General features: G+C 41.8%; 1 protein-coding gene across 3 annotated transcripts in view; it reads left to right on the top strand.

Moving 5' to 3' along the window:
* Nucleotides 1–12: 12 nt before the first annotated feature.
* SNX30 (sorting nexin family member 30) overlaps nt 13–14,772 on the top strand; it is a 66,851-nt gene continuing 52,091 nt past the window's right edge. Inside the window, exon 1 of one of the 3 annotated variants that reach the window (XM_075825577.1) lies at nt 13–655. In XM_075825577.1, the coding sequence (XP_075681692.1) occupies nt 473–655 (183 nt within the window). In that variant the 5' untranslated portion in view covers nt 13–472. The remainder of the gene's footprint in view (nt 656–14,772) is intronic. The other 2 variants (XM_075825576.1, XM_075825580.1) reach the window with 2 other exon arrangements.

The raw sequence follows: 14,772 nt of genomic DNA, 5'->3' as shown, positions 1-14,772 counted from the left end.
GACTGGCTTCCTGTAGCTGAGCACTTCCTGGAGACATTGTTAAGGGTTAACTTCCTCCTAGTCACGGAGAGTGGGAGGGTGATAAAACCGGGATGGAGGAAAAGAAGAGAGAGAAAGCGAAAAAGGAGGAGTCTGTGAGAAGCTGGAAGTGGCCGAGCTCACACTAGGACTGCGCCCATTATTACTATACCGGAAGAGAGGGGCAGACAGCTGGAAGCACGCGCAGTGTTTACGTTGTGGACCCTCAGCCCTGAGGCAGGCAGGAAGCTGCAGGAGTGGGAAAGATGCGGGGGCAGCCTGCACCTCACGAATAAGCGGCACCGTGGGCTGCATGCAAGATGTTAGTTCTACTCCACCTTATGTAATATTGTGTAACCTCCGCGTCGTTCTCCGCCTCTAGTCAACACCCTGTTATTAGCCGGCAGTCTAGGTGGCAATGGTTACCTGGTGCTAAGGTTACACTCTACCCATCATGTCAGGGTCAAGTACTCCCAAGTCCTTGCTGTCTTCTGGCCAGAAGTCCCTACATGACATCAAGCACCCTCTGAGTTGCTCTCCTGGGGCTGAAGACGATGCAGCTTGTGATGGACTGGTGGTCAGTGACACCCCTAGCCCAGATTTAATCCATACTGAGCCAAGCAGCATAGGGGACAAGGTAAGAGAAGGAGGGAATGTATGGATAACGTGGCAACAGTTCTTTTAGGGACAGTATGTGTAATGCTGGTGTCTGGCTTCTGCTATGTTTCATTTCTGTTACTACTGGCAGGAAATAAAACACAAAACTGCTGTAAATCCACCGGTTACACTTGTGTAATGTGAATGACTGGTTCTTGTAGTTACCTCTCCTGGGGTTTTAAGGGGTCCTCTACCTGTAGGATTTCCTGACGTCGTTTATACGTGTTATTGACATCATTTCGTTGCGTCTGTAATCTGAATGGTTGCTCTAAAAAAAATCTGATTTTAAAGAAACGGTGCATTATAAAACATCTACAAGTACTCCATCTATCACACGTGGCTGGAAAGTAATGCTTAGGCTTCACAAGTATTTTAGTTTTTCTTCTTGGGCCACTTTTACATGTTTGTTTGTTTTTTGTGCCTGTGTGGCCATAATACATCCGGTTTACAGTGTCCAAATAATACCGTCTTGCAGTGCTCAAGTAAAACCACAATACAGATCATAATATTGCAATATCCACCCAAAATAATACTGTTCTACAGGATTCAATGTATGGCCATATTACTAGAGTACTGTTTGGCTTTATTTGGGCAGTGTAAAGCTGCGTTCATAACTGCGCCCGGTCATTCCGTTATTCTCCGTTAGAAGAGAATACCGGGAGCAACGGTTTCGTTGGACCACAGGCACCACCGTCAGCCGACGGAACCCATTGACATTATAGCGCACCAGGCTGCACTATAGTTTCTGGTAATCTCGGGCCGGATACAAGATAAGAATATTTGCGCACGGCGTAAACTTCTCTAAATATGTTTTTACATAATGAGTTTTTTGAGACGCAAACTGTATATTTAGACGCCTTCTCCCACCCCAAATGCAAAAATAAAGTTATTTGTTTATAGATTTACCTAGGGAAAACATGCATGTATTATTCCCTTCCCACGTCATACTGTTGCAATAGCCGGCATCAGAGAGAAGTCCATTTCCAGACATTTTACCCTTTAGATGTCAATGGCGACCACGGCATCTAAGGAGCTTGACAGAGGGGAGGCTTTTTTCTAAGACCATCCTAGCCTGATAAGCTGCCGAAGAAATGTAGAGTGAAAAAAAGGGAAGGCGGAAGTGGCGCTCCTCTAAGGTAATACTGTTTTTAACATTTGTCATGCATTTAAAAGAAGCTGTTGGTCATAGACTCACCTACTGCGGTTGTGCAAACATAGGCACAACACCACTTCTTGGCGTGCCTATCTGTTTTACTGCCAGCTGCCACCCACTGCTGTCCCTCGGAGAGTGAATCCTTGCACTAGTGAGGAAGATTTAGGCAATAAGGAAAGTAGAAAAACGTTTTGCAGCGATCTGGTCACGGCGCCTGGCTTGTGAGTAAAGAAGTGAAGTTTTTTTTCTTTTGGTTTAGTTATTCATTTACTGGGAAAACGTGTTTCAGGACCAAACTGGTCCCTTCATCAGGTCAATGTGAAGATACATGTAAAAGGTGCTCCATTAGGCCTCATGCACACGAATGTATTTTTGTCCTCCCATAAATACTGGCATAAATACGGGTCCTTGGTCACACGTATTGCACCAGTATTTACGGACCCGTGCCCGTAAATACGGGTCCGGTGTCACCCGCATTTACGGGCACGTTTTCGCTGCAAAATTACACTTCACTAATCGGCAGCCCCTTCTCTCTATCCGTGCAGGATAGAGAGAAGGGACAGCCCTTTCCGCAGAAAAAGTAAAAGAAAATCATACTTACCCGGCCGTTGTCTTGGTGACGCGTCCCTCTCTTGACATCCAGTCCGACCTCCCTGGATGATGTGGTAGTCCATGTGACCGCTGCAGCCTGTGATTGGCTGCAGCGGTCACATGGGCTGAAACGTTATCCCAGGAGGCTGGACTGGAGGAAGAAGCAGGGAATTCTGGGTAAGTATGAACTTTTTTTTTTTTTTACAGGTTGATCTGTATTGTGATCGGAAGTCACTGTCCAGGGTGCTGAAACAGTTACTGCCGATCGTTTAACTCTTTCAGCACCCTGGACAGTGACCATTTACGGACGTCGCCTAGCAACGCTCCCGTAATTACGGGAGCCCCATAGACTTCTATGGGCTGCCCGTGCCGTAATTACGGCCTGAAATAGGACATGTTCTATATTTTTCAACGGCACAGGCACCTTCCCGTAAGCATACGGGGAGGTACCCGTGGCCAATAGAAGTCCAAGGGCCCGTAAAAACGTGCCGTAATTACGGGCGTTTTTACGTTCGTGTGCATGAGGCCTTATATACAGAAAAACCGGGTGCGTTTTTAAAAAAAGTAACAAAGGAGGTAACTGTTTCTGATGTCACACCTCAATAATAAAAAACATTTCTATGTAATGATACAACTGGACATTTTCATGTAACTGATTGTTAGCGGGTGATCTAACGTAATATTGTTGTGTGCAGTGGACGCCTTAATATACTGGCAGGATCGCTGGCAGGGTTCCTCTTTGTTGTGGCTTCCCTGTGTCATGGTGATACTCCAAGAAGATCTTTTTCACCAGAATAAAGTCTGAACCTATGCAGAAGACTTTTTTTTCCGTAGACTACTATTGTAAAAAATATGGTGTTCTCACTTATGAAAGTGAAAAACACTAATGCATTTTCATTAAAATTTCTAAAAAAAATTATATTTTTTTATACATTTTAATGAAAATGCATTAGATGTAATCTTTTATCATAACTGTGATATTTATATATTAATGAAACGTATCCTATGCACAACGACTTGAATGCAGCACAATGTTTATCAAGACCTATCCAAACAGAAACAAACTTTAAAAATTGTTTCAAAAATTTCGAAAACTGTTTCAACAGCGTAAATAGCAATTTTCACTTCCATAAGTGAGGGAACCCAGATATTTTTTTTTTACAATAGTAGTCTGCAAAAAAAGTCTTCTGCATAGGTTCTGGTGAAAAAAGATCTCCTTGGAGCATCACCATGACACAGGGAAGCCCCAACAAAGAGAGGAAAAAGAACGTCACTTCTTTACTCACAAGCCAGGCGCTGTGACCAGATCGCTGCAAAACGTTTTTCTACTTTCATTATTACCTAATAAGTTGCTGGTCCGTGTAACACTGACGGGGATTTACATTACAATACAGAAGTATTGCAACGTGTTTATAGAAGTGATCAGAGGATGGCAAGTTTTTTTTTTTTCCCAAAAATAGTAGAGAAAAAAATTTTTTTTTTTTCTTATTTAGGTTGAAAAAAGACACAGGTTGGACTTGATGGACCTTTTCCAATAAATTATACGTCATTCATTGCTTGATTAATTATAACATTCATATCGTTGATCGGTGCTTGTGTTTTTCAGCCAGACCTATCCTAAGCACCTTTTAGAATAGGTCATTAATGTCAGATCGGTGTGGGTCTAACTCGCGACACCCCCACCGATCAGCCGACTGAAGGTGTCGCATTGACTAACGCCGCAGCCTCTTCATAGTTTACCAGACACAGCGCCTTACAAAATCCGTAGCGGCTGTGCCTGGGAATTCAGCTCCGTCCCGTTCACTTGAAGGAGGCTGGACTGCAGAGAACTACAATTTCAGACACCGCCTCACAAGTCCCGTGAATATGCTATAAATGTTTTATTTGGGAATACCCCTTTTAACGTAATATTTTTGTTTAACCCCTTGAATCAAAGCTGAAAGTCTACACTTTACTCACATCTTTATTGCTTGGTTTAAAATCCATTGTGGTGGTGTACAGTTCTGAAAATTGTCATTGTCCAAATACTTCAGGACCCGACTCTATCTCCCTCTGAACTTCTTCACCATGTCTGCGCTCCTTTTTATTTTTTTTATTTTTTTTTATGCCTTGTGATTGGCTGTTTAAATATTTGCACCAAAGATTAGAATGCGTAGCAGTCAAGAAGTTGTTAGAGCGATACAACCTCAATGTCAGGTGGTCGCCCAATACCTTGTATCCCATAGAGAAACATTGAGGTTGGGCCTTGTTAATACAACAATTTTACCGTGGCTCCCAGGTGACTGAAAGTTGCCGTGTAGCCTTGTCTGTATGTGCAGCAAAGCTGAGGAGACCTAATAGCAACTTTTATTAGATCACATAGATCATGATTTTCCTGCTTTCTTGTGTCCCAGTAGAAAATAGGTTAAAAGAGCAACAGTTTCTGAATTCAAGAACGCAGTGCTCTGAGAAGGCTTTTCATTTCCCTTTCACATTAGTAACATCCCCAGCCTGGTAAAGGCAGCTACAAGTATGTGTGATCTGTCATTAAACTGCTGATGTAAGTATACATACACTTACATGCGTATATTAACATTGGACAGTCAGGAAATTAACTTTTTTTTTTTTTTTTAGCCACTTGATTGTGATTATGGATTTTGATTTTACAGATCTTTTTCAAAGCAAGTAGGAGGTTCTGCTTGGTCTGACATTCAGGAGACAAAACCTTTCCTTGTCTTCTGATTACATCTATTTAGGTCACCTAACCAGAATTATTGGTGATTGAAAATAAACCTGTAAGGCAGGAGAACTAGATTTTTTTTTCATTTTACTTTTACATTGCGGTGGTGGAGCTGCAATGCTCATGTTCTCAGCAGCAGACAATGCATCACAAGGGCGCCCTCCATTAATCAATAGAATCCTATATATGCATCTCATCCATAGAATAACCGCATAGATGTGGGTGTATAAACCAACACAGCCACATCCATACAGAAGTCCTCAAGATTTCAAGGGGTTGTCCGGGCACACAAGTTTTGCATTCACAGTATAGGTCATCAATACATGATCGGTCGAGGTCCGAAACCCAGATCTTGCACCGATCAGCTGCCTCCGGGCACCGGATGTTAGGCACTGTATGCAGTGTTCAGTGCCAGAATCAGATGGCTGCGCACACTGCATAGCGGCTCTGCTACAGTACTGCACCTCTGCTCCTATTCACTTGAATGGGAGCAGTACTGCAGCTCGGCCGCTATACTGTGGCCGGAGCAGCTGATCGGTGCGGGTGTCGGACCCCCACCGATTTTATATACTGATGAGCGATTCTGTGATCAGTATGAAAACCGGTCACGTGCCCGGACAACCACTTTAAGCAACGCCTTGATACATGTTGTGTAGTACTAAATTTCAGGACATTACCACTTGCTTATAAAAAAGTTCATGCATTTAGAAAAACCATATTGCATTTAACTGAAAGAATACTAGTAATAATGTATTCTCTCCTATGTATAACTCTGCTATGTACTAAAGTGATTTTCTGGTTTTAAGGTTTGTTTATATAATTATATAATTCATTTTGGCCAGGACTGTATGGCAAACCGATTGAAAAATATTTTTGCTCTAAACTACGTTAAAGAAATAAACTTCCCACTATCTAACTAAAAACAGACATTGCAAATAAAAAGCATGCAGTTCTTGGCACATCTATTACCTGGTTTACAGACTCCTTATTTATAATTAACTTGATATGTTCCAGTTTAGGTTTCTCATTTTCGCTGCACATAGGTATTTCTTAATTTTCGGGGAAATAAATCATTTACGGCTACATTCACGTGTCAAAAAAACGGCTGTGTGAATACACCCATAGAACTTTATTAACGGCCCGTGAATACCAGCCGTCAAAAAATAGGACAGGATAGTGGATCAGTTTTTACTGGCCGTTTTTCAGGAATCAATCCTTGTAAAAACTGATCCTGGGAGAGGACTCCCCGCACGCTACTTTGAGCGCTGTGCTCGGGCAAGCCCCTGACAGCACTGTCCATATATGGACAAGTGATGTCAGGGCTTTCAACTATGGAGTCCCTGGCCAGAGCATCACAAGATGTCTGTCTTGGGTGTCCTGTCTTGGGAAAGCCTTCGACGTCACTGTCCATATACCTCTGACCCCCCCCTTCCCCCCTCCCGTAGATAGTGTAACTGTAGCTCCCTATAGGAGCGGAATCCCCAGTCAGAGCACTGCCGAATCTCTGGCAGGGGATTCTGCTCTTAGAGTAAGCACCTGATGTCACTGTCCTTATATAGACAGAAATGTCAGGTGCTCAGTGTATGAGCGGAATCCCCGGCCAGAGGGGATGTGGGCATTATCTACAGTGGGCACTGTAACACTATCTACAGGGACATTGCATCACTATCTACATGGCACTGGTGTTTTCAGGTGGTTGGGACAAAAAAAACAACCTTTTTTTTTTTTTCCTCTCTCTAACGGTCATGAAAAACGGATGACAAACTGCCATTAAAAACGGACTAGAAATGGATGAAATTTTGGAGAGACACTGATGCAAAATGGGCATGAAAAACGGGCAGCTGGTCAGTTTTTCACGGTCGTGTGAATGTAGCCTTAACAATACAGCCGTGTTTTAGAGTCTGTATTACGGCTGCAGCAACTGTCCTCTGGGTTTTTTGACTGAGCCATATTTGGATCACCATAGAACCCTATTTAAATATGTAGTGCTTGGCCACCATAAAGTATCTGCAGCTATAAACAACTAAAAGCTAAACCGACTAGTCAGCTAAAACTGCCAATTTCTGTGGGATCAGCTGACTATCTAATATGTATAGTGGCTGTCTGACTGTCCCCCAAAGGCAGATGTTGCGAGGGAAAATAACATCTATTTTATTTAATTTCAACATGCCTGATCCTTTTTTTCCGCAGGTGATAATCTCCTGCCAGAGGTACTTGGCAGTGGCTTATTTGCCTCTCCCCATTGATATAAACTTGAACACTTGGCTGCGTGCATACGTATGTTGGAGTCAGGAGAGAGAGCTGTCGGTTGAGCGATGAAACGGTTATGTAAAATGTAGCATCCGCATTAGGCTATGTTCACACGCTTAGCAAAAAAGTCTGAAAATGTGGAGCTGTTTTCAAGGGAAAATAGCTCCTGACTTTCAGACGTTTATTAAGCATCTTGCGTTTTTTTTTATGGCATTTTTGGAGCTGTTTTTCTATAGTCAATGAAAAACTGCTCAAGAAGTAACATGCGCTTCTTTTTTCCGGCCCTTTTTTTTAATTTTATTTTTTTACGCTCCCGTAAAAAATAACGCCCAGTCAGAACAGCACGCCGTATTTCCCATTGAAATCAATGGGCAGATGTTTGGAGGTATTCTGCTTTAGATTTTTCGTCAGTTTACGGCCCGAAAAACGGCCGTAAATAAGCCGTGTGCACGTACCCTTATAGTCCTGCAGCATGGGGTCATGAAGAAATCCTTAGATTAAAATAGACAGTGTTTGGTATGTTAATGGGTCAACGTCTGCAGATGTCTGGTGGTTGTTTTAAAGTCTGTTGTAAGAGTGCTGACCGTGCATTTGGCATCGCTATGCTATATGTAGGAAATAGTTATTTTGACAGTTTGTAACTTTTCTGTGGAAAGTAAGAATGATGTGGACTCTGTGTAATGGAGCTTTCATGAATGAATGGTTCTTTAGTAAGTGCTGCTGAATTTCTCAATTGCTTGATAATTGTCTCAACAAACACAAAGCATCTGAGTAAGTTGATCACACTTTTTTCATAGCGCCATAGCAAGTGTGGTGAGTCCTAATTCATAGCAATAGATTGTACATGTGCTTTTCAAGCAACTCTCACATAAAAAAAAAAATCAAGTAGTTACAGACTAAAAAAAGCCACACATGTTGCTTGACCGTTGCTATTGAAGTTGATGCGTGACAAATCTGTAGTCCTCGCCTTATGTAGAAAGAAGCTGCTAATAGTTTATATTTGAAAGCTGCATATGGTATGTCTTTATTCTATAGGTTTGTATCACTTGAATGCTCTTTTTCTCTATTTTTGGACCAATCATTTTAGAGTGAATGATTAAATAGATTCTGCAGTACATGTGAAGATTGCGGATGTCCTGAGTTTCAACTTTGTGTCCAAGTCCAATAGCTGCTTCACGAATATTAGGGATTCCATCCTTGTCCTACCCTCTACATGCTACATAGACTTATTCAGAAACCCTCAGTAAAATGGCTTAAAGAGGATCTGTCACCAGTTTAATACTTTATCTCCTACCTAATCTAATAAACCCTTTTGATATAGGTAACTAGTGTTGTGTTTTTTTTGTTTTTTTTTAAACTTTTATTAGTGAGAAAGTTCTGATCATTTTTACATCTATGCTAATTCTTTCTAAAAGGCCAACTGGGCGTTATTTTTAGCTTCCCCAAGTGGGCGTTGTAAAGAAAAGTGTACGACGCTGACCAATCAGCGTCATACGCTTCTCTCCATTCATACCCAGCTTTATTCACAGCACAGCGTGATCTCGCGAGATGACGCTGTGACGTCACTTACTCCCACCGCTCCTTCAACGGAGCGATGGGAGAATGACCAAACGTCGGCTCCAGCCATGCCAGGACTGCCTCTGAGAAGGATAATTGTCCTGGCACAGATGGAGCCGATGTCTGGTCATTCTCCCGTCGCTCCAGTGAAGGAACTGCAGGAATAAGTGACGTCACAGTGTGATCTCGCGAGATCATGCTGTGCTGTAAATAAAGCTGGGCATGAATGAAGGGAAGTGTATGACTCTGATTGGTCAGTGTCATACACTTTTCTTTACAATGCCGGCTTGGTGAAAAAAAAAAACCCCAGTTGGGCTTGTAGAGAAAATTTTCATACATGTAAAAATGATCAGAACTTTGTCAATAATAAATGTTTTTTTAAAAAAAAACACTACATCAAAGCATTTATTAGATTAGGTAGGAGATGGGGAAGTATTAAACTGGTGACCGAGCCTCTTTAGGCTGTGTTCACATAACCATTCCTTTCCGCTGAGGGGTTCCGTTGCTAAAGGTTTCCGTTTGTCAGCATTGTGACAGGGTTCCGTCGTTTTTTCACAGAATCAATAGCGCGGTCGACCGCTATTGATTCCGTCAAAACAATGCAAACCTGTCACAATTGTGACAAACGGAAACCTTTAGCAACATTTCCGTCACCATTGATATCAATGGTGAGGGAAACGGAAGTTTAGGTTTCTGTTTGCCTTTCTGTTGAGGGGTTAACCCGACGGAAACCCTCAACGGAAGGGCAACGGTGTTGTGACCAAGCCAGGACAATGGCTTGGCAAAGTAGGAAGCTGCCTAGGGTGTAATATATGGATTACAAAAAAAAAAAAAAATGCCTTTACATTTCTTTATACAATCTATTGGATGCTGTGTCTGAGCTGCTGATAATTCTGTTGGTACTGGGGTATCATAAGACCTTCCCTTTTAGTGCAGTAAGTGAACAGTGACTCATGCTAAACTTAAAGTGGACCTGTCATCTCATACTTGTGTTCCCCGTTTAATCTGGAGTAGCTTTTTTTTTTAGAAATATACGATGTTCTGTTCCTCTGTTACTCCTCCTAGAGGTTTATGAATAAATGGACAACTAGACAACTAAGTTTTACCTGTTGGGGCATGTCCCTAAATAGACTAACCGTGTCAAACCAGTTTTGACGATGCTAGACTGTAGGGAAACACCCTTTTGACAAGGGGACTGGTAACGCCCAGTTGTCAATTTATTAATTTATAGGAGGAATAGCAGAGGAACTGCTCAACATAGAGTAATGATGGTCAAGAATTATTATTTAATGGGAATACAAGAATTTACTAAATGTGACCCGTCAAGATTTCTGACCGGTCCTCTTTAACCCTTTGAGGGCACAGCCTGTTTTGGCCTTGGGGACGCAGCCGATTTTTTTTTTCTTCAAATATGAAGTGTTACTTTGAGGTAATAACTTGGGAATGCTTTTACCTATCCAAGCGATTCTGAGATTGTTTTCTAGTGACATATTGTACTTTATGATAGTGGAAAAATTTGGTCGATTAAATTCAGTATTTACTTGTGAAAAACCCCAAAATTACGAGAATTTTTTTTTCTTAATTTAAATGTCTGCTTGTAAAACAGATCGTTCTACCACACAAAATAGTTACTTGTTAAAATTTCCCATATGCTTACTTTATGTTGGCATCATCTTTTGAATTTCCTTTTATTTTTCCAGGACGTTACAAGGCTTAGAACTTAAAGGGAATGTGTCGCTAGAAATAATTATTTTTTTTTTTTTTTAGTTAAAAAATTATTATTGAAGTGATTACACATGGTCTTAATTTTTTAACAAGTCAGGAAATATTATAAATTCTAATTTATAGTGTTTCCATGTGCTGGTCACTAGAGGGAGCAGTTCACAAAATTGCAGCATGGTCAATGTGGTAAAGCAACCTCATTGCTTTATGCTGCAATTTTGGGGTAGACACACTCGATCTAGTGTCCTCACACAATCCCCCCGCCTCCCTTATTCTGGCTAGTTCCAGGTGAAGGAGGGGTTTGAATCTTCAAACCTCCTACACTGTGTGCCGCCATTTTCTGAGGACAGCACAGTGTAGGAGGATTAGATACAGTGCTAAGCAGACAGTATAACACTAACATACACGAACATAATACACACATCACATACACGAACATAAATTACCTGCTCCTGCCGCCTCCGCTCCTATTCCATGCGTCTTCGCTTCCTTGAACATATGGCCGGAAGCCGCGGCCGAAAGTAGTCATCTTACTGTCCGGCAGCGGCTTCCGGTCCACATAAAAATGGTGCCGGATTTCGCTCTGCTAACGAGCTTAGTTTTGGTCTGTGTGGAAGCAGCGCATGCGCCGTTCCCACACAGACGGCGTACACTGCAGAGAATGGAACGGCTCCCGTTCGCATTCTCTATGGGGATGTATGTGCCGTATTCCATCTCTGTATGTGTCGTTAATCGACACGTACAGAGATGAAAAAAAAATGGCAGCCCCCATAGAGAAGTCAAAGTAAGAACAAAGTAAAAAGCACAACACAAGAACACAAATAATTAAAATGTATGTTTATCTCATACTAAAAGCAGTATAATAAAAAAAAATAAAAAATTTTTTCATGACGCCTTCCCTTTAAGCAGCAGTTTCTCACATTTTCAAGAAAATTTCCAAAACCTATTATGTTGTGGACCAGTTCAGAAGTGGCTTTAAAAAGCCTCTGTCACCACATTATACATGCCCTATATCCTACATAATCTGCTCGGCGCTGTAATGTAGATAACCGGGGTTTTTAAAACGATCATTTTTGAGCAAGTTATGAGCAATTTTAGATTTATGCTAATTAGTTTCTTAATCGACAACTGGGTGTTTTTTACCTAGTGGGTGTTGTAAAGTGTATGACACTGACCAATCAGCGTCATACACTCCGCTTCATTCATGTCCATTTGTACTCCGCACAGCGTGATCTCGGCTGTGCCCGGCTATTCAGTGCATTTCAACGACTCAAGCGGCGCCGCTTGCGTCGCTGAAAGGCGCTGATTGACAGGGCAAGTCATAGTGCTCTGCCAATACGCGCCTTTCACTGGAGCAAGCGGCTCGTTGATGTCAAAGCGCCGCTTGCGTCGTTAAAAGGCGCTGATTGGCAGAGCAGAATGACTTGCCCTGTCAATCAGCAACTTTCAACGATGCTGCGTCGTTCAACCCCAGCAGACCTGCTCAGAAGAGAACAGGTCTGCATTGCCTCCGGACGGTGCGGGAACGGGATTAAGGTGAGTATGTGAAGTGTTGTTTTTTTTTTGTTTTTTTTAAATCCTAATAAAAATGAGTGACTTCTACATGGGGGACTATATACAATATACAGGGGTGGGCTATATGTGGAGCACTATAGGGGGAGCTATATGTGAGGAACTACATACAGCGGTGGGCTATATGTGGAGCACTATTTATAGGGGGAGATATATGCAGGGCTCTACAGGGGTGTGCTATATCTTGGACACTATATACAGGGGTGGGCTATATCTACAGGGGGGCTATATATGGAGCACTACAGGGGCAGCTATATTTGAGGATCCATATACAGGGGCGGACTATATTTGGTGCAATATTTATAGGGGGAGATATATGAAGGACACTATACAGGGGTGGGCTATATATGGAGCACCATCTACAGGGGGAGCTATATGTGGGGCACTATTTTCAGAGGGGGCTAAATGTGGGCACTATCTACAGGGAGATCTATGTAGGGCACTATCTACAGTGGGAACTTTGTGTGTGTGGGACACAGTGCATGATGCTATTATAATTAGAGGTGCAGTGTATGGCGCTATTTAGGGGCACAGTGTCTGGCACCATGAGAACTTTATCTTTCTTTATAGGTGCAGAAATGTTTTGAAAAGTTAGAAGCTGAGGATATCTGAGTTGCAAACTGCAAAAATGGGCTGTGGCCGAGAGAAGTCGTCATAGAGGTCTGGACTGGATGGAGAAGAAAAGAGAAAAATAATAACTTGAATCTGGCGTCACCTGTGAGTCACTTAATGTAAATGTTTATTCTGCCTCTAATCAGCACTGTATTATCTGCCGCTAGATGATGGGTGGTGTAACTGGTTTTTTGAGTTTTTTTTATTGGTGAAACATCTACCAGCATATCCTTCTATTGTTCGGGCCATGCTGGGAGCTGTATGCAATTTAGTGCAAACTTATACGGCAGGGGTCTCACTAAATTGAGCTGTATTTGTGCTGGTGCTGTATAGATCTACTGAGCTTTGTTCTGGTGCTGTATAAATGTACTGAGCTCGGTTCTAGGTGTGTGTGTGTGTGTGTGTGTGTGTGTGTGTGTGTGTGTGTGTGTGTGTCAAACTGAATCTTTGCCTTGGGTGCTGGAGAACCTAGCTACGCCTCTGATCAAAGCACAACACACTGACTTTTATTTATAATATACCACAAAGGCAAAAGCTCTTTACAAAGTTTAAAAACTCCTTTCTTTGGCATTCCTAGTTTTACAAAACTGTACATTGTATCTTTCCATCTGTCTGTTTTGTCAGTAGTATCATCCTTCCGTCACGATAAGCAAAAAGTTGCAATTTTCTGCTTGAATTTTGTTTCTTTCCATGTATTTTCAACTTCCTCTGAGCTGCACTTTAACAAAAAAAGATTCAATCATATGACAAGTCTGCCTGAAACTAGTTCACTTTTTAGCTGAAAATTTCCCTTTGTTAACAGAAGAGTGTGTAGTTGGATTTCTGTTCTATTTTTGTAGTGCTACTTTTCTCCATTACTGTCCACTATTGTTTCAAAGTGTCTACTTTTGTTTTGGAACATGGCAATGATCGCACATAAAGAGTTTCTTTACATATATTACATTACATTTAATGTTGGGTCATTTTGTAGATATGTTGCTTTATGTATCTTTTTCTAATCTTAAAACTGATTTCCGGGGTTTTGAACCAATACTGTTCAGGACATGTGTCTCGGTGTACAATACGATGTTTGGTAAAGTGTACCTCCGATTACATACAATGATTATCGTGCAGGATTTTGCATGATCGTTTTTCTATTTGACAGGGAAGTGATATATGGATGTCACTTTGTATGTAAGTAAAATGGCAATGCTCCACTACAAAGAATAGGAGGGTTTTTATATAGCATTTAGACTGCACTTAACACTATTTTCTCTTGTTTGCAAAAACCAAGAATGACATTCATTACACATAGTCATCTCCTCCTCATCTTCTCTTCTCCGGGACGGCGTCCTTTTTCTTCTTGTTCACGAATCATTTTTGTGTTTTCCCCAGAATTTTCCTACACACAATAAGCATAGATTTTATATTGAAGTTAAAATGGAGTATAAAACAATCAGACAAAATGGTGGAGTTAAAGAGGCTCTGTCACCAGATTTTGCAACCCCTATCTGCTATTGCAGCAGATAGGCGCTGCAATGTAGATTACAGTAACATTTTTATTTTTAAAAAACGAGCATTTTTGGCCAAGTTATGACCATTTTTGTAGTTATGCAAATGAGGCTTGCAAAAGTCCAAGTGGGTGTGTTTAAAAGTAAAAGTCCAAGTGGGCGTGTATTATGTGCGTACATCGGGGCGTTTTTAATACTTGTACTAGGCTGGGCGCTGTGAAGAGAAGTAACATCCTCTTCTCTTCAGAACGCCCAGCTTCTGACAGTGCAGACCTGTGACGTCACTCACAGGTCCTGCATCGTGACGGCCACATCGGCACCAGAGGCTACAGTTGATTCTGCAGCAGCATCAGCGTTTGCAGGTAAGTCGATCTTACCTGCAAACGCTGATGCTGCTGCAGAATCAACTGTAGCCTCTGGTGCCGATGTGG

This window comes from Rhinoderma darwinii, chromosome 1, assembly GCF_050947455.1.
Source record: "Rhinoderma darwinii isolate aRhiDar2 chromosome 1, aRhiDar2.hap1, whole genome shotgun sequence".
Taxonomy (NCBI): Eukaryota; Metazoa; Chordata; class Amphibia; order Anura; family Rhinodermatidae; genus Rhinoderma; species Rhinoderma darwinii.
The sequence above is the reverse complement of the archived record's forward strand: the minus strand, read 5'-3'. Positions and strand labels throughout refer to the sequence as shown.